Source organism: Ammospiza caudacuta, chromosome 14 (genome assembly GCF_027887145.1).
Source record: "Ammospiza caudacuta isolate bAmmCau1 chromosome 14, bAmmCau1.pri, whole genome shotgun sequence".
NCBI classification, from domain to species: Eukaryota; Metazoa; Chordata; class Aves; order Passeriformes; family Passerellidae; genus Ammospiza; species Ammospiza caudacuta.
In genome coordinates, this window is record NC_080606.1 from 13,939,881 (window position 1) to 13,960,286 (window position 20,406).

At 46.6% G+C, this 20,406-nt stretch overlaps 1 protein-coding gene across 1 annotated transcript; it reads left to right on the forward strand.

Moving 5' to 3' along the window:
* Window positions 1-15,079: 15,079 nt before the first annotated feature.
* On the forward strand, window positions 15,080-20,023 carry LOC131563987 (G-protein coupled receptor 83-like). The gene is made up of 4 exons (XM_058814237.1): window positions 15,080-15,457; window positions 17,054-17,179; window positions 18,753-18,886; window positions 19,399-20,023. Exons 1-4 carry the CDS (start codon window positions 15,080-15,082, stop codon window positions 20,021-20,023), a joined length of 1,263 nt encoding a protein of 420 aa, XP_058670220.1.
* Window positions 20,024-20,406: the final 383 nt, after the last annotated feature.

A 20,406-nucleotide genomic window follows, 5' to 3' on the forward strand; every position in this document is an offset into this window, starting at 1 on the left:
AGCCTTTATTTTATTTTTTACCCCTTGACTTGTTAAAAAATAGATCAAAAATGTTTTGGGCTTGAACTGAGACAAAGGAGTGAGTTTGAATGTATTCCCTTGCTTCAGGGCAGCAGAACAGGGAGATTGCCCTTCCTGCAGCTCTGCAGCCTGGGCTCAACCTGGGCTTTGGGTGCTGGCCCCAAGCAGGGCAGCAGAGGGTTAGGAGCTGGATTATGCACGTTCCATAAACAGCAGGCTGCCAAAATTCCTCCAGTGTAATGTTTTATGGGCCAAGTGGAGCATCAGTGGCAGAGGTGTCCTCTCCAGCAGGGGTTGTGAGGAACATTGGTGGGGGCAGGCTCTGGAGAAGCCTGTGATGTGAGGGCTGTGTCCTGTGAGCACCAATTCCTCCTCAAACTGAGAAGACTCAAGGGAAAGCTTTGGACAAAACAGAAACACATAAATTTCTTGGTGATCCAGACTGGCTGTGCAGCCTGTTTGCAATTTTGTTGGCATAGCAATTATAGGAATGATGGCAAGTCTGGAGTGATGTGCTCACAGACTGCCTGGGGAGAGGAATTTTGGCACAACAGTTGCCAAAACAAGGGGATCTGCAAGGTAAAATCAGAGGATGGATCTGAGCAGAAGAAAAAGCTGCATCTGGTGTGTTCATATGTGGAGTCTGGGATGTGGGATGCAGGAATAAGGCAGTGTGCTCACACGAGGTACCAGACCTGCTGCAGCACTTGGAAACAATCAATAAATTCAGTCACAGACTGTTCTGGGATGTGAGAAGAGCAGGACTGGGCATGAGATTGATCAAACAGCTGTTGCTGAAATTAGCATTTATGGTGTTAAAAATCAAAGCCAGCCTGTCTTGGAAATCAATTTGTTAATTTGCTCTTATTTTGGGGAAGTAAATATGTTGCTCACCAGGTGCTTTGTAAACCTAATATCCTTTGGTGTTCTTGAGAGACAGGTTTCATTCTGCATTCTTTAACTGTGGGAAGGATGGGTGAGATGAAACAGTCATCTATCCCTGAGGACGCACAAGGAAACAGTAAAGGAGTTCAGGCTGTTGGAAGAAGGTGTGGGCAGGGAACTTGCTGTGTAAAAGAGTTCAGTGCATGCTCTGCATGTCTGGTAGGCACAGGAGAGAGAAGTACTCTCTTATTCAGTGTCATCAAGTATAACAAAGAAGTTGTCTTACTTTGTGTGTGTCAGTATGGGAAGCTTTGCAGTCTGTCACTGTAAGGAGCTGACAGAAACCCAGCCTGTAAGACCTCCTTACTGGATCTTCATTTTTCATATTTAGTTTTTTTTATTTTCTTCCAAGGAAATGTTTCCTTTTTAGAGGCAAGTAAAGAGTAGCCATCTTCTTTGGGTCAGGCTGCCCTGCTTGGTGAGAAGCAAACAAGCCCAAAGCAAAGCTGGGGGTGGAAGTGAGCGCAGTGTGTCCCTGCCTGCCCGTGGGCTCCTGCTGCTGGGACTGCAGTGGCTCTGTGAGGGAATGGGGCTGGCAGTGAGACAGTTCTGTTCCCCATGTCACTGCCAAATGTAGGAAGGTCTAAAGCAAAATATAACATGCAGGAGAGGCCACTGGTGTGGGTGCTTTGAAGTGTCAGTCCCTCTAAGTTTGGTGTTCCCTCCCATCCTTTTGAAAATTTCCAGGTTGTTGCTCTTTGGAGCCAGTGAGGTAAGGGATGTGTAGCCAGATTTGGATGGGCTTATCAAAACTGAGCCTCTGGTACAAGGCTGAACATGAGAATTGTGACTAGTCCAATTTGCAGACTCTCATATTGTTAAACATCAAAAGAAGCCAAGGAGTGAGAGCAGCATGGGAATGAGGAGGTGACTGTTCAGCTGTGAGCTCTGCAGTGCTCCAGCAGGGCCAGGAGAGCTTGTTAGAGCTGAAACAATCCTCAACCTCCTTTCATCAATGCCCTGTGAATATACAGCTCAGTAGGTTACAGCTGGCATGTGACCTCAGAAAACTTCCCTTCTGCTTCATTTTCTCAATGCAAAAGAAAGAATTTTTCTTGGGAAGAGCTGCTCTTTGATTTATCTGCTCAATGGCACAGATGTTCGAGCTCATGCTGCTATAAACCTGCCTACTGATGTTCCTGGATACATGCACCTGGATTTTTGCACCAGCCCAGTGTACAATCCCTTATTCCAAGGGCTGTACAGCCACCAGGGAGGGGCCTCATAGGTTGTGCAGCTGCACAGGAGGGCTCTGTTACCCACTGCCAGCCCTGGAGCCCGTGGCTGGCTCCTGTCCTGCACCAGGGTCTGGCCACACTCTTGAACATGGAGCTCCTTGCAAAGCTGAGCATTTAAAACCATTTCCCACTGCTGAAGGCATGTCATGCCTTTAAGCTGTGATCTCTTGTTTCACAAAAATGTCAATGCACATTTCCTAACTGAAAGGTTTTGCTGCAATAAAGCTGGAACAGGCATTCCAGCTCTACTTTCTGAATATCTGAAGGAGATTTATGTCAAAACTACCCTCTTTCTTTTGAAGTCTTCACAGGGGAAAATGTAAATTATCCTTTCAGTTCACAAAGCTGTTTTGATGTGACCAGAATGATTAATTTGATTTTTACGAGATATGACTGAAACTATTAAAAAAATATATCGACCTTTTAGGTTCGGGCTAGAACCTGCAGTAACTGAAATGTGAGTTTGTCCCTTTGTCCAGTCATTGGCATAGACCCAAGGCAGCTGCCTGGGAAGGGCCAGAGATGGTCCTTAAGTGAAGCTGCCAGCCAAGTCCAAGCTGCCCTTTCCTTGTGAGCTCCTCCCTGCCCATCCTTGCTCCCTCTGAAGGTCTGGCTGCAAGTCTTGTGTCACAATGGATTGTGGCTCATGATTCTCTCTCTGCAGCCTTTAGAGATTTTTGGTCTGGGGGTGTTTTGTGGATTAGCTTGGAAGAACTGACCAGGATCCCCTGGCATTGCTAATTGCCAGTCTGAGAAGCCCAGTGGGTGAGGAGCCATGGCTTTAATGCCTTTGTTAATATTCCAGATGCACAGCTCAGAAATGGATCCTCTTGGCTCCTCAGTGAGTGGAACCCACAGACTTAAGGCAAATTTTAGGTGTAAAAATACCAGGTTTCACAGTTGCTTTATGAGGACCATCCCGGGAAATGGATTACTGGTGCTGTGGCAGAGTTTTGTGATTTCCCTTGGGTGAAGCTCTAGAAAGATTTGATAAAACTGATAGGAGTGTTTCATTAGCCAGCAAACTCCCAAAAGGCTGATCATCCAGCAGAGCATCAAATTACTGTCTGCAGTGATAGAGGATGGGAGACTGGGCCACAGCTTTTAATGCTTTGAGAAACTCAGATAAATCACTGTCAGGGTAAGTTATCATCTTCAGTCAAGTTGAGAGCCTGAAGACTGGTTACAAGTGGAGAGGCTGTGGGGAAGGATCTGGAATCATCAAGCTGAGCCACAGTAACACAGTGCTTGAAATGCCCAGGGGCATCACTTAGCATAATGGTTGGTGCCTACATGCTGTGACCTCAGGGTCTGTCAGGAAGCAGCTGGCATCTCAAAAGGCTTTGGGAGTAAATTGCTGCTGCTCCTTAATTTTCTAAGAATTTGAATAGAAGTAGGTGATGTTGGTATTTCACCCCATGTTTCAGACAGCAATTTCATTCAATACCCAGGGGGATATCAGTATTGCTGAAACACAAATTATATCCTAATTTGTGGGATTTTAATAGTCCAGTAAAATGGAACCAAGATTTAAAGTTCTTCTCATTTCAGTTTGCCCAAATATTGCCCAATCAAACCAAGCACCTCCTCAGACTTTGCCCATATTCAATCAATATCATCCAATTCTTGTGTCCTGAGCCACGTGGCTCCTGCACTTGATCTGTGACCTCTGACAGCTCTTTAGCTTCCCAGTCATGCTCTGTTAGGGCTTTCCTGTGCATCCTTTTCCCTGGGCTGCTTTGTGCTGCTTCATTTATCTGCCCTTCTGTGGTGGTGTTCACGGGGGTCTGAGGATGAGGGAAGATATGAGGATCTGACTCCATGTTTCAGAAGGGTTGACTTATTATTTTATGATATATATTATATTAAAACTATACTAAAAGAATAGAAGAAAGGATTTCATCAGAAGGCTAGCTAAGAATAGAAAAAGAAATGATAACAAAGGCTTGTGACTGACTGAGACAGTCTGGACAGCTGGACTGTGATTGGGCATTAATTAGAAACAACCACATAAGATCAATCGCAGCTCCACCTGTTGCATTCCACAGCAGCAGATAACCATTGTTTACATTTTGTTCCTGAAGCCTCTCAGCTTCTCGGTTGAAAAATTCCTAAGGAAATGATTTTTCAGAAAATATCATGGCTACACCCTTCCATAACCTCACTGCCTCAGTAGTGCTTCATGACACCAGCTGCTTTGAGGGTTCCATCCCTGCCTCCTCCCCAGGATTTGTCCCACTGACCCCCTCTCCCAGGGTGTCCTGGTGCTGCTCTACACACTCCATTGAGCAGCTGAGTCTCCTGCAGCACCCAGCTTTACTGCTGCTTCTGCCTGAATGCTGAGTCTCAGAAGAACAGAAAATCCATTTTATAAGAGTGTTGTCATGGCAATGCCACATCTGGATCTTGTACCTGTCTGTACCTGGACTGTACAGGTACGTCCTGTAACTGAGAGTCTGGGATCAGGGAGCAGATGAGGATTTTGATGCAATGGCAATAAGTTGGAAAGCACATTCTGAACATGTCCTGCACCTTTCTGGGTCTGTCCTTGTCTTGCCAGCTGACAGTCATGACCCAGCTTTCTGTAGGCTAAAGATACATAAATTACTAAAACAAATGGAGGAGAATCAATGAACCCCTGTATGTCTTAAGGTGATGGCAAATAAATGTCACAGTGTGGACTAGAAGGGCAACAAACCTTAACTGGATTCATACCTAGCACAACAAATTCCTGACTTCAGGACACAACCCCACACATGACAGAACTCAGGTGGGCTTCTCTGACATCCTGGTTTGTTTTGTGTGATAAGAAAAAATCTTTTCAGCAGGTTGCCTACCTGCTCCATCGACATTTCGATGCCAAACCTCTGTGAAGACAGAAGTAATTTGTTCTGTTCCTGCAGAGTGAGCCCCTCGCTGCTCCTGGCTGTGTGTCACACTGATATTGGCTGTGGCAAACGTGATCAGCCCAGGCTGGAGCACAGCACAGAGAGGGAATGTGAGAATTGATTGAGGGAAATCAGAGCTTTGCAAGGAAGGAGGGTCCCGAAGGAGCCTCAGTCAGGAATGTGAATTGCAGTTTGTGTGCTGGCTCAACCTCCTCTGTTTATCTGGGGTTTGTGGCAGTGGCCCCAGCTCAGGACTGTGGATTCCAGGCCTGGGTCACCACCCCCAGCCCTTGCCAGTGCACTCTCAAAACATCAGTGTTTGTGCTGATGCTCCTCACAAAGCCTGAGGTATTTTCATTGCTGTCAGATCATTTAGCACAGACATTAGCACACCTTCCATGTCCTGTGTGTAAGCTCTGGGAATTTGGCTGCGCAGAAAACAGGAAAAAAGTCATATTGTCCTAGATGCTGATTAGTAACAGATGGAGCAAGGTGGTGGCCAGAGGTTCAGGGCTGCTTTTGCCTGCTTTCTTGTGGCAAAAAAGACACTACAACAAACAAAACATCCTAAACCAGATGCTTGTGCAGAAGTAGTTTCTTTTGATTTTTGTTTCACACACATGGGGATGTTTTCAGTGTTTTTCTTGCAAATTTGGCTGGCTGCTTATGCTTACAACTGCTTCACCCTGCAACAGCTCCAGCTGCTCAGCAGTGGCTCCCAAAGTCCCTGCCCAGCATGGGTCAAAGCAGAACTATGGATCAGAGGACAGAAAGGCATCCTTTGTGTGCAGGGCTGCTTGTTTTGCTTCAGGTTGACTCATGCAAATGTTCCAGTGATTCAGAAAGAGACGATATTTGGTCATGTAGACCTGCTGTGCTGGGTCTGAGGTTCAGCAATTCTGTTGTTGATAATTGAACCTTTGTAATTAATAGCCACTTCCACTCAGGGCTCTCAAGGTTTTTGAGTGTTATCCTGTTAAGTTGGCAGCAGAAGAGGCTTGTAAGACTGCCAGGCACAAAATCCTCTGCTCAGCATGGGAGAAGTTTGGATGTGATTCAGGGCCACTTTGCTTCAGATGGACTATAATTAAAATTTCATAATACCTTCTGGAGGTCAGATTTATGTGCAAATCAGGTACCCAGGTTCATAAAAGCTTTTTGGCCAGTGTTAGAGGTGCTGAAAGGAGACAGCCTGTTCCCAAACAGCTCATTATTTTTGAACATTCATGGGGCTAAGTTCTGGGAAATTTTAGGAAAACACAAACAATAATAATACCATTCATTTTAAAGGGATCAGGATTAGAGCTAAAGACAGGAATAGCTGTGTAGACTTTTAAGCTACTTTTATAAAATTAAGTGCATTTCTCTATGTTTTGGGGCAGTCCTCAGCACCTTTAGAGCTGCTGGGATGTCAGGGTTTTTTTCTCCCTTGTTTCTTTTTTTCCCTCCTGTATTTCTCCCTTGTTACGCAGTGTTCCCATTCCAGAGTGATGTGTAATCACCCAAACCAAATCACTAAGTGATTGGAGAGAAACATTTCTAAATTAGATTATTTGGCTCCCAAATTGCATCTTCCCCCACAACTGATTTCAGGACAGCTGCAATTGCAGCCATGATCTATTGCTGACCAGAGGAGATGGAAGCCCTCAGAGAAGCTGCCTGTGTTTGATTGATGCCCAAATCTGTCCAGCCTAAGGAGAAGGTCCTTAACTAAAGTAAACAGCAGCAGAAAAAGAAAAAAAAAAAAAAAAAACAAAACAAAACAAAAAGAATTTGTAGTCTGTGTTGAAAACCTCACACACAGGAAACCTTCTCATAGACTTCTGTATTTTCTGTATTTCTTTTCAAATTCTGACTGTTAGAAAAGAGGTAATACAACCTCAAACTTAATTTCTTTCTCTTTTTCAGTTATCTCCTTTCAGGCATTTCTTCCAAGCTGAGAGCCCAGATACAATGGTAGTCTCTGAAGGAAAATAGTTGTGATGATGAATGCAGCCTTAGTGGCATTGTTCCTCCTTGACATTCTCCAGTATGAAAGAAATGAATGACATTACCTTAAAAAATATGTTCTGGAAGCAGGTGAGGTCTCATCAGCCTGATTCATCAAGCAAAGCCTTTAGGATACTTTGACTCAGACACTTTTTTCTTTCCCTAGTTCCCTGCACCAAGGAACTCCCATTCTCCGTGATTCAGTCCTTTGGAATGGCTTTATCTGTCCTTCAGAACATTTTTTTCCTTTATTGTTAGTTCCAGGACAGTGAAGGGTTCAGCACTTGCCAGTGGGTCTGGCTGAGCTGTGTTCCTTCAGCTTAACAGGGAACACATGAAGATGTTCTTGTCTCTTGCTTATTTTAGCTGGGTGAGGTTGACTTTTTTCTTTTCTTTTCCTTTTTTTTTCTTTTTTTTCCCCATACTCCTGTCACTCATGTTACATAGAAATAAAGAAGAACAAAGGCTGTCTCATTACACTTTCACTGCCAAGTAATTCATCTGGAATGTATTTGTGTTTCTGTAATGTGGAATGTTGCGTGCTGGGGAGAAAACAAGACCAGATAATTTCTACTCTGCTGATCACTGTCAGTTTACAGTATGGACCAGAACTTTAAATTACCAGTAACTTGGAAACTAAAAAAGTTTTGGGAAAGGTTTTAAAGGAGAAAGTGGTTTACTGGAGAAGAGTTTGAGACTGATGGGGTGATGGTGTTGGGACTGCAGAGGTTCCTGGTGCTGTCATGAGCTGAGGGTCAGCAGAGCAGTGCTGAGGTCAGTGCTGGGGCAGCAGCAGGGAGGATGTGCTGGCCACGTGCTCAGGCTGAGCTGCAGGAGGGTCAGTGCACCCATTCCTTGGGTGTCCTGGTGCCCACAGCTCCCTGATGCCCAGGTGAGGAGTGGGCAGTTCAGGCTGTGGTGCCCCAAGCTCCCCTGGCTGCCCTGGGCAGGTGATGGGCAGAGAGCAAGGTTCAACCTGGATGTTCGCTCTTCTGTCTTAAAAATACTTCTACACAGTAATTTATATAAACACCCCCTGTAATGCCCCACACTTTTGCCAAGTCACCTCATCAAATTACTGATGGTACCTTGAAAAAAGTGCAGTCCCCCCATACAGGGGGCTGTGCCAGGGCAGGGGATGGTGCCACAGCTCTGTATCCTGGTGCCAGCATCAGACCTCTGCAGCAGGAGACACACTGAGACTGAAGAGGAAAAAGGATACTTCCAAAGGGTTTTGCAGTTTTTCTAATATATCTTTATCTTTAGGACCAGCTCAAACAAACATCCCTTCCTGGATACACATTCAGCTTCTTTTCTTCCCAGCCTTCCTTCAAATCCAAGTGTTACATGGAGTCCCTCCAGACCGAGCTGCTGCCACCTGCACTGTGCTCACTTCAGGCTGGAGCTGCCAGGTGGGAGCTGTGGGACCACAGCAGGGGTGTGGTGGGTGGTTCCTGGCACCTGTGCCCAGCTTCTGCTCTCAGCTGGGAAGAGCTGCTCTGAGACCACCTCCTATTACACTACCCAAAGCCAAACCCAAGCAGTTTGGGCTCAGGTTTGTGCCCCTCCCAAGGCTCTCAGTTTCCCTGAACTGAGTGCTGACACCACCCACCTGGCTTCCCCCAGCACCAGCAACCAGGCAAAGAGAAGAAAGGCTGGGATGTTATGGAGAGAGGGTAGCAGCTGTGTAATTTTACATAACAGCACAGTTTTGGGAGGTTTCAGGTGATTGTGCCGTAAGAGCAGCTGGTTTTGAGCTGCAGTTGGTCTGTGCTCAGAAATGGGTCAGTCAGTGAGAGGAAGGAGCTATGAGGGCCATCACCCCTCCATCAGGGCAGCAGTGGGGCTGTGCATTTCACCCTGAGCCCTGCCCTTGGTTTCCATCCCTGTGAGGAGGTGCTGAGGCACAGGGTGGCAGGGTTGGGCTGGGAAATGGTCAAAACTCCTTTAACACCAGCTGTGCCCCTGCTGCACAGCAAGCAGTGCTGAGCAGGATCCTGCCAAGCTTTCCTCCAGCCCCAGCCCTTGTTTGGAGCTCACTTCTGAGCACTGACATCACTCCTGCGCTTGCCAAGGAGCCTCTGGGGCCCAGGGATCAGGAGGGCTCTCAGGAGGGGCACCAATGTGTTGGTGTGCCAGAGACAGGTTTGTCTTTGGGGTGTGTGCTGCCTCTGCCCCTGAAATCTGGATGTTGAGAAGAGATTTGGGCATTCACAGATCATCTGGGAACGTGGCAGCTGGCATCTAAAGGAAAAAGTACATGTAAATTTTTTCCCCCTTACAAGCCAGGAGTTGTAGTGAGTGCAGCTGGGGCTGTAAGGAGAGAAAACAAAGCCATGGATAATTCTGCTTTTCCTGGAGCTGTCAGATAAAGGGCAGTTGAAAGGAGAGAAGGGAATGAATGCAAGAAATGCTTTTCATACCAGGAATGCAAACTGACCCAAGCTGGAATCATCATCAGTGTTTCCAAAACTTAGCCCCTGAAATATCTGAAGAAATAAAAAAGAACAAACAAAATCCAAGAGGAAATAAGAGGCACTGAAAAAGGCTGTGAATGCTTTAAGGGCAAAAGAATCCCAGTGGGAGATGCCCAGACTGGCAATGATGTGAAGGGCACTGGGGAGTAGATGAGTGCTGGCAGGTGGGGTGAGGGCTGATCTCTTGGCTGAGCTGCTGCCAGAGCCAACCTCCCACACCTGAGACAAGGCCATTTTCTGTTTCTCACTGTCCTGGAGCACCACTGCCCTCCCTGAGGCACCCCTGATCAGGGCCACGTCCCCTGGAGCCATTGCCTCCTCCAGCTCTGTGCCAAGAGCCCAAACTCAGCAACTGAACTCTGGGCTGAGAGACTGAAGTTGGAAATTTTATTAATTTAGAGAAGTCTTTACTCCTGAAATATAGCAAAGTATTTTTAATTTTTTTTTTTTAATTGAATGAGGTAAAATATATTGTCCATAGCTAAAACTTCAGATGGTTGGTGATGGCATTTATGTCCTGGCTTTCATTCAGATTTTCAGTGAAAAACCAGCATTTTTTTCAGAATATCACCTATTCTCCAGTCACTCTCTCAAAAAGAAAGCTGCTGCTCATGGGTGGGTTTTGGGTATGTTCAGGGCTCATGGCATCCCTGTCTTCAGAAGTGTTTCCTTTCAAATCATACTTTATCTTCTGCATCACTTATTCAAGGACCCTGGCTCTTGATTTCTGTCTGAACACTTTAGCTGCTCTATAGTCAGTCTGTTTTTGTGGGGGTTTTTTGGGTTTTTTTTTTGTGTTTTTTGTTTTTTTTTTTTTGTTTTTTTTTTTTTTTTGTTTTTTTGGTTTTTTTTTTTTTTTTTTTTTTTTTTTTTTTTTTTTTTTTTTTTTTTTTTTTTTTTGTTATTTTTCAAAACTTCAAAGGAGTTTTCCTTCCAGAGGTGTTCCCTTCAAACTAAACTAAAAAGGCTTGACAGAGGCTTCAGGAGCAGCTGCCCACCCTTTGCCAGGGTCAGCTGGCTCTGGAACAACCCACCTGGAAAATCCACCTGGCCTTTTTCTCCTGGTATTGAATCCTCTAAAAAGTGAAAAACCCCCAACATTGCCTGAACCTGGCAGTGCTCACTCCTGTCTCCTGAGGGACCAGGAGTGACAGCTGCCATGTCACCTCCCCTGTACATCCTGTCTCCTCTGTGTCTGCTGAGCCTTCTTTGCCAAGGGCCAATCTTCTGCATTAGTGCATGTCTAATTCCATGTCCTGAGCCAATAGAGACTCCCTTGGCTTTACCTCACAGCCATTGGATAGCCATGGGGAATAAACTGAAGTTTTAGAATAGAACTCTGTGCTTTCAGCTGAGAACAGCTTGCCTCTGCCCTCCTCAAGTGCTTTGCTCTGTGTGCTGCTCCTCTCTGGGTGTCTGGCACATGGAATTAGAAATAATTGCAGCTACAGTAGAGAAGTCGTGGTAAACCTGCCAGGTACATTGTTTTGAGCTAGAGCTGACTCTTCCTCTGGCCCTGGGGAGTTTCTCGGGACACTCAGCTAAGCCAGGCTGCTCTCTAGGAAAGGACATGGTCCATTACAGTGCAGCAGTTGGCCCCAAGGCCATGCAGCTCCTCCCCAGTAATTCACTGTGAATAATTCTGATGTCAGGCTTCACTGCAGAAAGGCTGGCCTAGTGTGTCTGAAGAAGTTATTTCCAGCTCCTAAGTCAAGCATCAGCACCCTGGTATCCCACACATGTCCTCCATTGTTTGTTCCCTCTGTCTGTCTGTAGCATGAGAATCCAATTACACTGCTTCCAAGAAAGATCTGAGAATAAAACCTCAAATTCTCTTTCAAGGGGATATAATTCAGTATCTGGCAGAGACAGTTTGTGCCTAGCAGCTTCCTTCCACATTTTTCCCCCAAACAGGGATTTTTCTCAGGGAAAAAACAAGAGCCATTGGGACTGGTAAATTGACCACACTAAGAGTGGTAAATGTTATGATTTTGCCCAAAAGTCTGCCCTCATTAAGTGAAAATGTTTTGTAAAAGCTGGGTTATAGCTGCAATGGCTCCCATATATCAGGAGGGAGCACACAGTGATTGATGTGAGTGGGATGGAGGAACACACAGATGACCCTCGTGTTGCTGGAGCTGAGCAGAATTTTCCCTCCCCAGAAGCCAAACCTTGGCTCACCTGCACAGAAAGGCATGGTGTGTAGTGTGGTTTTGAATGGTTAGCACCTGTCTGAATTACAGAGCTGCTTTATTTAGTGTATTACTGGGGTATTCACTCTGTCATCACCAAATGTGGGTTATTTATTATGATCAAGTCCATGAAATGTCCTGTAAAATTCCTGTTCCTGTTCGTCCCACGTTTTCTGAGTCACAAAAGCAGGAATAAGCATTGCAAATGGAGAAGAATACAGTGTCCCAAGTGCATTAAAGCAAATATGAAAAGAGAAAATGTTGCAGATTCATGGTATGTAAGGAACATCCAGACCTTTATTTCTAACACACCTTTTGAGTGAAATAAAATGTCAAGGGTTGTTCTATAGCTCTTGTTGTTTCTGTTATTTATCAAACTTTTATTTCACATAGAAAAAAGTAAACTATGAAACTCTCTAGGGCAGAGAAGTCTTGCAAGAAGGTGAATGATGCAACAAACACATTGAATTGAATTTTCCTCATTTGGACTTGACAATTTCAGCTGTTGAATTTTCTCCCTTTGGATGAGGCTCAGGCACTGAAACTTCCTGCCTGCTTCCAGCTGCTTTCAGCTCTGAATGGCAGAGCAGAGACACTTTCTTTTTCAGCCCAGAAATCTGATTATTGCAGCAGCAGACCTTGGTTTAGCTTTGCCAGGATCCCAGCTCCCAGCTGGCAGGAGAGGATTCTCTCAGAGGCTGGAATCTCCTGGCGGGTGCTCTGGGCATCAGCTCTGGGGGTCCTGAGTGCAGACCCAAAGCAGAGCAGCACTTCATCTCCAGCAGCTCTCACCTCCTTTCCTGATGACATGGGGACCCCACACTCAGCATCAGGAGTGGAGCTCAGGGAAGGATGGATGGAGAAGACCAAGGCAAGAAACCCAAAAAATCCGCAGCTGGAACATGATGGGAATATCTGCATTAGGGAAAGTTTTAATGCAGTGGCCTCGGGTTCACAGAATTTCCCATCTGCCGTCTTGTGAAGTCTTTACAAACCTCATAAATATGAAACATAACAATCTGCAGGGACCTGTGGGGACAACTTTATTCAGTTTTTGAGCTCAATACTCCAGTGATGAAGGCATTTTCTGTACATCTTCGTGGGAGCAGACGGGCAAGCATTTGAAAGCATGTACTGACTGAGCCTGTAGTAACAGCCTGCAGAGAAAATCTCCACTGCTATTATGATTTGCCTCATCAATAAATTTTGTCCAGTAGTGGAGATGAATCATGTCTTTAGAATTAATTTCCTTAAAATAAGCCTAAATTCAGGTGCAGGTGCAAGCAGCCTCGACCCTGGATGCTTTTACATGCTGTACAATGAGTGTGACTGCTGAATTATCTCACTTCTCTCTGTCAGGCAGGAAAAACTCCCTGGAGGGAAGTAGAGGAAAGATTCCATGAACCCACTGAGCTCAGGGACTTGTTCCCAACAGGCCCCTTGGCCTCCATGAGCAAAGGCAATGCACCATGGCAATGTCCTGTGAAAATGCTTGAAATCTGGTGATTTAATGTTCCCAAGGATCTGAATTTTTATAGTATAGCTCTGATTTCTCTGGCCCTCATCAACATTGATCTGCTGATGAGATTACATTAGATCTGTTCGGAAGGTGGATATGCATCTCAAATGACATTTCAGCAATCTGGTATTTCTTTTCAAAAGAGCACTACTAACAAGGAGAATGCTAAATAATCTCACAAAAATGAAAATTTCCAATAATTTGTGTCTCAAGTAGTGTCAACAAGCCAAAAATCTTCTACAGAAACAAGGGGTGGCACAATTCACCTGGATGGCTTGGCAAAAGTGCATTTCTCCTATGCTTTGTCTGTCTGCCTGAGAGGAGCCAGCACCAATGCATTATGAGCCCCAAATCCTGCTTTGACCATCTCAGAATGTTTGCAAGTGAATAATAACTGCAGCAAACCAGCGTGTGATTGCTGAAGTATTTGTACCTGCAAGAGAATAAATCTGTTCTGCAGGAATATGGGATGAGAGTCACCCCCTCTAGCACCTGGGACATCTCACTGCTGTTGGGTTCATGCATGTGCATGTTTCCTCCTCAAATCCCAGTTTCTGGAACCTGTACTGTTTTGAGACTCAGGGAGCAGAGGGGAGAAGTGCAGCTTTTGTGGCAGTGGACAAAACACAAGTGCTGCTGTGCCCCCTCTCCCTCCTGATGCACAGCAGGGAAAAGGCAGGGAAATGCAAAGGGGCCTGTTGGGGCCATATACAGCAAAGGAGCCCAGGGATGGAGCCCTGTGTGTTCCTGCACCTCTGCCAGGCTGCTGCAGAGATGCCAGAGGTGCCTGAGTGCCCCGGGGTCAGCACAGACCCCAGCCCAGCCGGGATGCAGAGAGTGGCCATTCTGAGTGCCCCCTGTACATGCAGGGCTGCTGCTCCTATTGTCAGATTGCATTTCACTTTTCACTCTGTCCTCTGCACCACATGAGAGCAGGAAGGGGCTGGGGCCAAGCACAAGGCCCTCAGATGTTCTCTGCTAAATCTCTGGGATGAAGAGAAAGAGAGGTGCCATAGAGCAGTGAAGATGCTTCATCCCCACGCAGCAGTTGTGCTGGGGGTCCAGAGAAGAGCAGAGAGCAGACAGGGGAGATCATAGCACATCCACCCTCTCTCTATGTTTTGCTGCTCTCTGGATCTGCACATGTCAGGCTGTGCTGTTGCCCACGTGTGGGTTGTGATACACCTCAGGAAAAACTGGGAAGAGATCTGCCATTGGCTCCTTCCTGTGCAGTGTGTCATCTGGCAGCTGTGTATATCACAGGGAACACAGGGACCATTCTGCTGCTCAGCAAAGCAGATTCACTGAGTTGTCAGAGATACTTGGAGGGGGGAAAGCAGAGCGAAAGACAGCCCTTGATTTTTTGTTTCTGCCAAGCTCTGAAAACTCTTGGGAAACAGAAACGTGATGGATTAAGGACTGTGTGGAGAACTACTAAAGCAGATTTCTGAGGATAAGTTGCAGATTGAAGAAGAACAGTGCCCAAAAGGAATTATTCACTAAGATTTCTTCCTTGGTGCAGAGAGAAAGTGTTTGGGGATCTCTGATATTTCAGCCTCTGAATCAGCATCTCTGAGGGGGACATATGGGACTTAAGGACAGCCTACAGGGAGCCTCTGAGGTGAAGCTGATGTGTCCCTAGTACAGGCAGAAGGACCCATTTATCAATCCTTTTCTCTAATTTGCAACCATGGGGCATATTTTGAAAAGGCAAGTGTGTGTGTTCCCTCCTGCAACCACTGGCTTTAGCAGCTGAGCTGGCAGAAGGCGCTGACGAGTGTGGCTGAACCAGGGCTCAGCTGCCCCAGCCATGAGACAGCACACCTGGTTCCCCTTGCAGTACATGCCCAAGCCCTTCTGGAGAGCAGAGAACCACAACACCACCAGCTTCTTCTCTGCACTGTATGGCTTCCCCAACCAGTCCTTCTTCCACAGTGACTTGAACCTGGAGGACCTGGGCGACTTTGACAGCGGAGCCAAGTACGAGGGCGAGTCCCAGAGCCGGACAGTGCAGGCGCTGCTGATCGTCGCCTACTCTGTGATCATCTGCATCTCCCTCTTTGGCAACATCCTGGTGTGCCACGTGGTCATCAAGAACAAGAGGATGCACTCTGCCACCAACCTGTTCATCGTCAACCTGGCTGTTGCTGATGTGATGATCACCACCCTGAACACCCCCTTCACACTGGTGAGCCCCGTCCAGCCAGTGTGTGTGTGTGCCTGTCAGCTGTGTGCACTGGGATTGAGGGGCAGGGACCAGGCTGGGATACAGACTTACTTTTGCCCCCATTCCCCTTTTGCCTCCTGGAGAGGGTGCAGTCATGGCCCCCATCCCAAAGACCCCCTGAGCAAGCGGAGCTGGGGGCTCACATCCCCTCCAATCCATTGCAGGGCTCTCTCTGCTGCAGCCTTCCCCCTCTGCCTGGGCAAGGCACAGATCTGGGAGCTCTTTTTGCCTGTACATGGGGAAGGAAGTGAGGACAAGTTTGACACAAGAAAGTCCAGCTAATGGCTGGTTTCCTATGGAAACAACATGAACCAGGTCAGTCCCTGTGCAACATCTCAGGGAAGTGCTCAGGCTGCACTGAACAGTGTCGGTGGCATGTCCCTCCCTCGGCCACTACAGACAGTGCTTCCTGGGGTTAATGGTCCTTTTCTTATTTTCAGTGACTAAAATATAGATGAGATAAAAGAATATTATAAATATATTATATAAAAGACTATTAAATGAATGAGGTGGGAAAAATGAAAGATTTATTTCTTGCCCCACTGTCACAGACTATACATGCCCTGTACACAGGACTCTGCTCCTGGATTTAACCCAGCACTCCAGTTCAAAATCCTCCTGCTTCATCCCTGCCCAGAGCACTCTTTAGCCTTCCAAAAGCAGGTTTTGAATTAGTTATTGGAATTCATCCTTTCTTAAACTGATGCTGTTTCTTTGGTGGCACTTCTCTGCCTTGCTCTGATGGGATTTGCATTCTGTAATTTGTTCAGGGAGAGCCTGGTGCCCTCTTGTGTGTTCACACACAAACAGCCACACACTGGGCACGTGTAATTAAATTTCTATCAGCTCTCTCAGGAATGAGCTTTGCACCAGCTCCAGAGATCCAGCACACTGCTGCAGTTCAGTGACAGTCAATGCTGCAAGAGTCACCCCTACAGGGAAATTAATTAGACTAATTGAAAACAGATTAGCTAGTCTAATTTTCTGTGGACAGATGCTTTGTAGTAAATATACTTTACTTCAAATTAGCTTAATCTGCAGGAAAATGAGTAACATTAATTTGTAATTAATATTACACAGTCAGGAATAACAAGGTAATGAGGCAATTTGGCACATTCTCCTATGCAGAAAAGCCATCATCAGTAAGACCTCTCTGGGAACAGGTGAGATGGATTCCATGGATTTCTCTCACTAAGTTTGGAGACTGTGCAGCTTTCAGCATCCAAAGGTATAATGTTTTCTGGGAGGCACCTAGTGTGCCCTGCAGAGCTTTAGCCTCAGAGCTAAGATTTCTTTATGTGTTTCAGAAGGGCCATGGTAAATTTACAAGTGCACACATGTACACAACATACACAGAGCACTGCTCAAGCCATGGGTTTGCACAGTGCAGTAAGTCTCACCTCACTTTGAGACCCTCTTGCACAGTCATTGTTTCCCTAGGAAAAAAGGAGGATAAAGCACCTCCAAAGCCTCAGGAAGCTGTATTAAAGCACTTGGGAAGCCAATTTGCTTCTCTTCAGTACTGCTCTTCTTAATCTGATGTTGTCTGTTCTCCAGGTGAGGTTTGTGAGCAGCACCTGGGTGTTTGGAAAGCTGATGTGTCACATCAGCAGGTTTGTTCAGTACTGCTCTGTCCACGTGTCTGTGCTCACCCTCGCTGCCATCGCACTGGACCGGCACCAGGTATGTTGAAGACACCGCTCCTGTGCTTGCTGCAAAATAATGTGCTAAATACACAGTTGTTTCCTCCTCAAATCCCAGTGCCTGAAACCTGCACTGTTTTGAGACTCAGGGAACAGAGGGGAGAACTCCAGCTTCCATGGCAGTGGACAAAACACTCGTGTTTTTTACAGTGAGGGTGATGAAATACTGCAATGGGCTGTCCAGAGAGGTTGTGGTTAGTGGGAGTCTCTGTTCTTGGAGATTCTGAAAACTCAGATCAGTGTCAGACAGCCTGGTCCAGCCCTGCTCTGCCTGAGCCATTGGGCTTGTGGGCTCCCTGCCCTCCTCAGCCCTGCCTCAGAGCACAGGGAATGAGTGCTGAATTCAAACATCAGCCAGCCCACACCATCTCTGCACACAGATTTATGAGAGTCTGTTCTGATGCTTGCCCCATTCCTTGCCTTAGGCTGGAAACAGTAAGAACTGTGTTAACTCATCCAGCTCAAGGTGATAAATTCTCTCCTCCTCCAGCCCTGATACCAGCCAGGAAAAACTTTCAAGTCAAGCAATCAGTACAGACTGAAGTGTTTCCTTGAGTGAAACAGAGTTTGTAATTTGTTTTTTAGCTGATGAGTGCTGAGTGCTGGGAGGCCAGATCCATCAAGGTGAACTCTCAGGTAGTTTGGATTTCTTGCAGTGCTGGAGTCACTGAAACAGTTGCTACAGAAAAGCAACTTGGTGATAAATGCCGTGGCTGGATGAACTTCAGACCAGTAACTGGCTCCACCTGGTGTCAGAGAATCACGGGGACTGCCAAAGCAGAAATCAGCTACTTCTGTCCCTTTTACCACAAAGAGTTTGACAGTCTGCCCATTTCATGTGCAATATTACGGCTCCTGAAATCAAAGCACTTTGACAGTGATTCATTTTAATCAGTAGATTCTGGGTTGATTGCAAGGCATGGCTTGGTATCAATAAGTGTTTAATTAAGGGCAAACAATACATGCCCTTAAATTCAGTGGAGGGGGTTCCTCAGGGCTGGAATGAATTAGTATGGCCCAAGGAGATAAAGGCAGAAGTGAGGAGATGTCCTGGACTAAAGAGAAGCCAACAATTGCCTCTATAAATATTGCTAATCCTGAGAAATTCCATAGCAGACAGATACTCTGGAGGAGCTGTACTACTTGATTAAGAAGGTATTTATAATGGGACTAGAAATGACGTGCATAAAATACCGAAGAACCTCATCAGCCAAGAGATCATCTGGATGGCATGATAGGTCTATTTTTAATTACTGTTTCATTGCCTAAGGTAATCCTCCAGAGTGCATATAGCTCTACAGAGATCTCACCGTGATCTCTGGAGTCTCTGAGGGGTCACACAGAATCTGTGCTCAGGCTCTGGGCCAGCAGTAACATCCAATACACACTCAACTTCGTGCATTTTCCTTGTGCTCCCTGAAATCCTGCAAAGTGAGTCTCTCTGCCTTTTAACACTGAAGAGATGTGGAGCTGCTGCTGCATGTCACATGCAAGACGGGGCTCAAAGAGTGACCCAGACACTGTAAATCCTCAGGAGTTGCTGTTCTCTGCAGGTGATCATGCACCCTCTCAAGCCACGCATGTCCATGGTGAAAGGAGGGATTTGCATCATCATCATCTGGGTCATGGCCAGCTGCTTCTCACTGCCCCACGCCATTTATCAGACTCTGACAAGGTTTTATATTGGGTAAGACATTTACATATTTTTTGTTGTATGATATTTGCAAAGCCCCAGATAAGCCAAGGCCACACCCCTCCATCCATGTTATTAGAGCAGAAAGGGTGGTGAAAACAGAGAAGTCTTAGGTCCCTTCACATGGGTGCTGTGTCTGTCACAAAGGGACAATGAAAATCAATGGAATTGCTTCCAGGTTGGTTCATTAGCTGTTTTGGGCTCAGAGGTTCAACCAGGTAACTTGGGGCAGGCACAGGGGAGAGAGCCCCTTTGTCAGCAGAGGATACGGATGCCAATATGGATGATTTCTTTCTTTTCCTGGGGATTTGTTTAAGATAACCTTCACTGGAGCCAAAGGTCAGACCTAGAGTAAAATTTTCCATTGAAAGTGGCACCTTCCTATGACATCAAATGAGTTCTGCCACCTGTACCTGTACTGAAACTTGTCTGAATGTCTGGGCTGTTTGTCCTCAGATGTGTGCAGCTGCTAGTGGAATTGAGAGCTCTTTCTCTTTGATCTCCAGAAACAGAACCATCCGAATGGTCTGCCTCCCCAGCTTCCCTCCTCCTGCTGATCTTTTCTGGAAGTACCTGGACCTGACTACGTTTGTTCTCTTGTACGTTCTCCCCTTGCTTGTGATCTCCATTACCTACACCATAGTGGCCAAAAAGCTGTGGCTGAGGAACGCCATCGGGGACCTCACCATGGAGCAATACTATGCCCACCAGAGGAAGAAGAAGATGACGCTGAAGATGCTGATGGTGGTGGTGGTTGTGTTTGCCGTGTGCTGGTTCCCCCTCAACTGCTACGTGGTGCTGCTCTCCTGCAGGGCCATCCACAGCAGCAACGCTCTGTACTTTGCTTTCCACTGGTTCGCCATGAGCAGCACCTGCTACAACCCCTTCATCTACTGCTGGCTGAATGAGAGCTTCCGCGCGGAGCTGCGCTGCCTGCTGTGCGTGTGCCGCCGCCGGAGCTCAGCGCAGGGCCACGCTCTGCAGCCCCTCTCCCCCCTGTTCCACCGGGCCAAGCCTGAGAACTGCCCCTGCAGGAGGAGCAGCACGTGCCAGACGGCACAGGCACCCCCACAGAGGAACTCCGCAAGGACCGACATATCCAGCGTGCAGCCGATCGTGGCGGAAAGCTGAACCTTTCATCTGACAGCTGGGCAGCATCACACAGGGATTGCAAAATCATGGGGAAACTGGTTGGGAAAGGGCTCTGGAGACCATCAACTCAACCAACAGCATGCAAACTTCAACCTTTGACTGGGTCATTCAGGACCTTGTTCTCTCAGGTATCACAATTCTCTAGGGATGAATTGCCCACTTGTGGGCTCTGGAATGAGGGGTGTTGAGTGAATTTTTCATTGGAACAGCTCCATCAGTCAGCAAAAAATGAAAAGAATTGTTTAACAGCACACAAAGCCTTTCATGGGGAAGCTACACTGGTTATACACACACCAGCTACACACTGCGGCTTGATGTAAACTGTTAGGGCTTTAACTTTGTGAATTGACATTTCTTTGGCA

Excerpts from the sequence above, each read along its gene's own strand:
- LOC131563987 (XM_058814237.1), top strand. The coding sequence starts at position 15,080 with ATGAGACAGCACACCTGGTTCCCCTTGCAGTACATGCCCAAGCCCTTC. Across the intron at positions 15,458-17,053 it reads TGAACACCCCCTTCACACTG|GTGAGGTTTGTGAGCAGCAC; the intron begins GTGAGCCCCGTC and ends TCTGTTCTCCAG. Across the intron at positions 17,180-18,752 it reads TCGCACTGGACCGGCACCAG|GTGATCATGCACCCTCTCAA; the intron begins GTATGTTGAAGA and ends TGTTCTCTGCAG.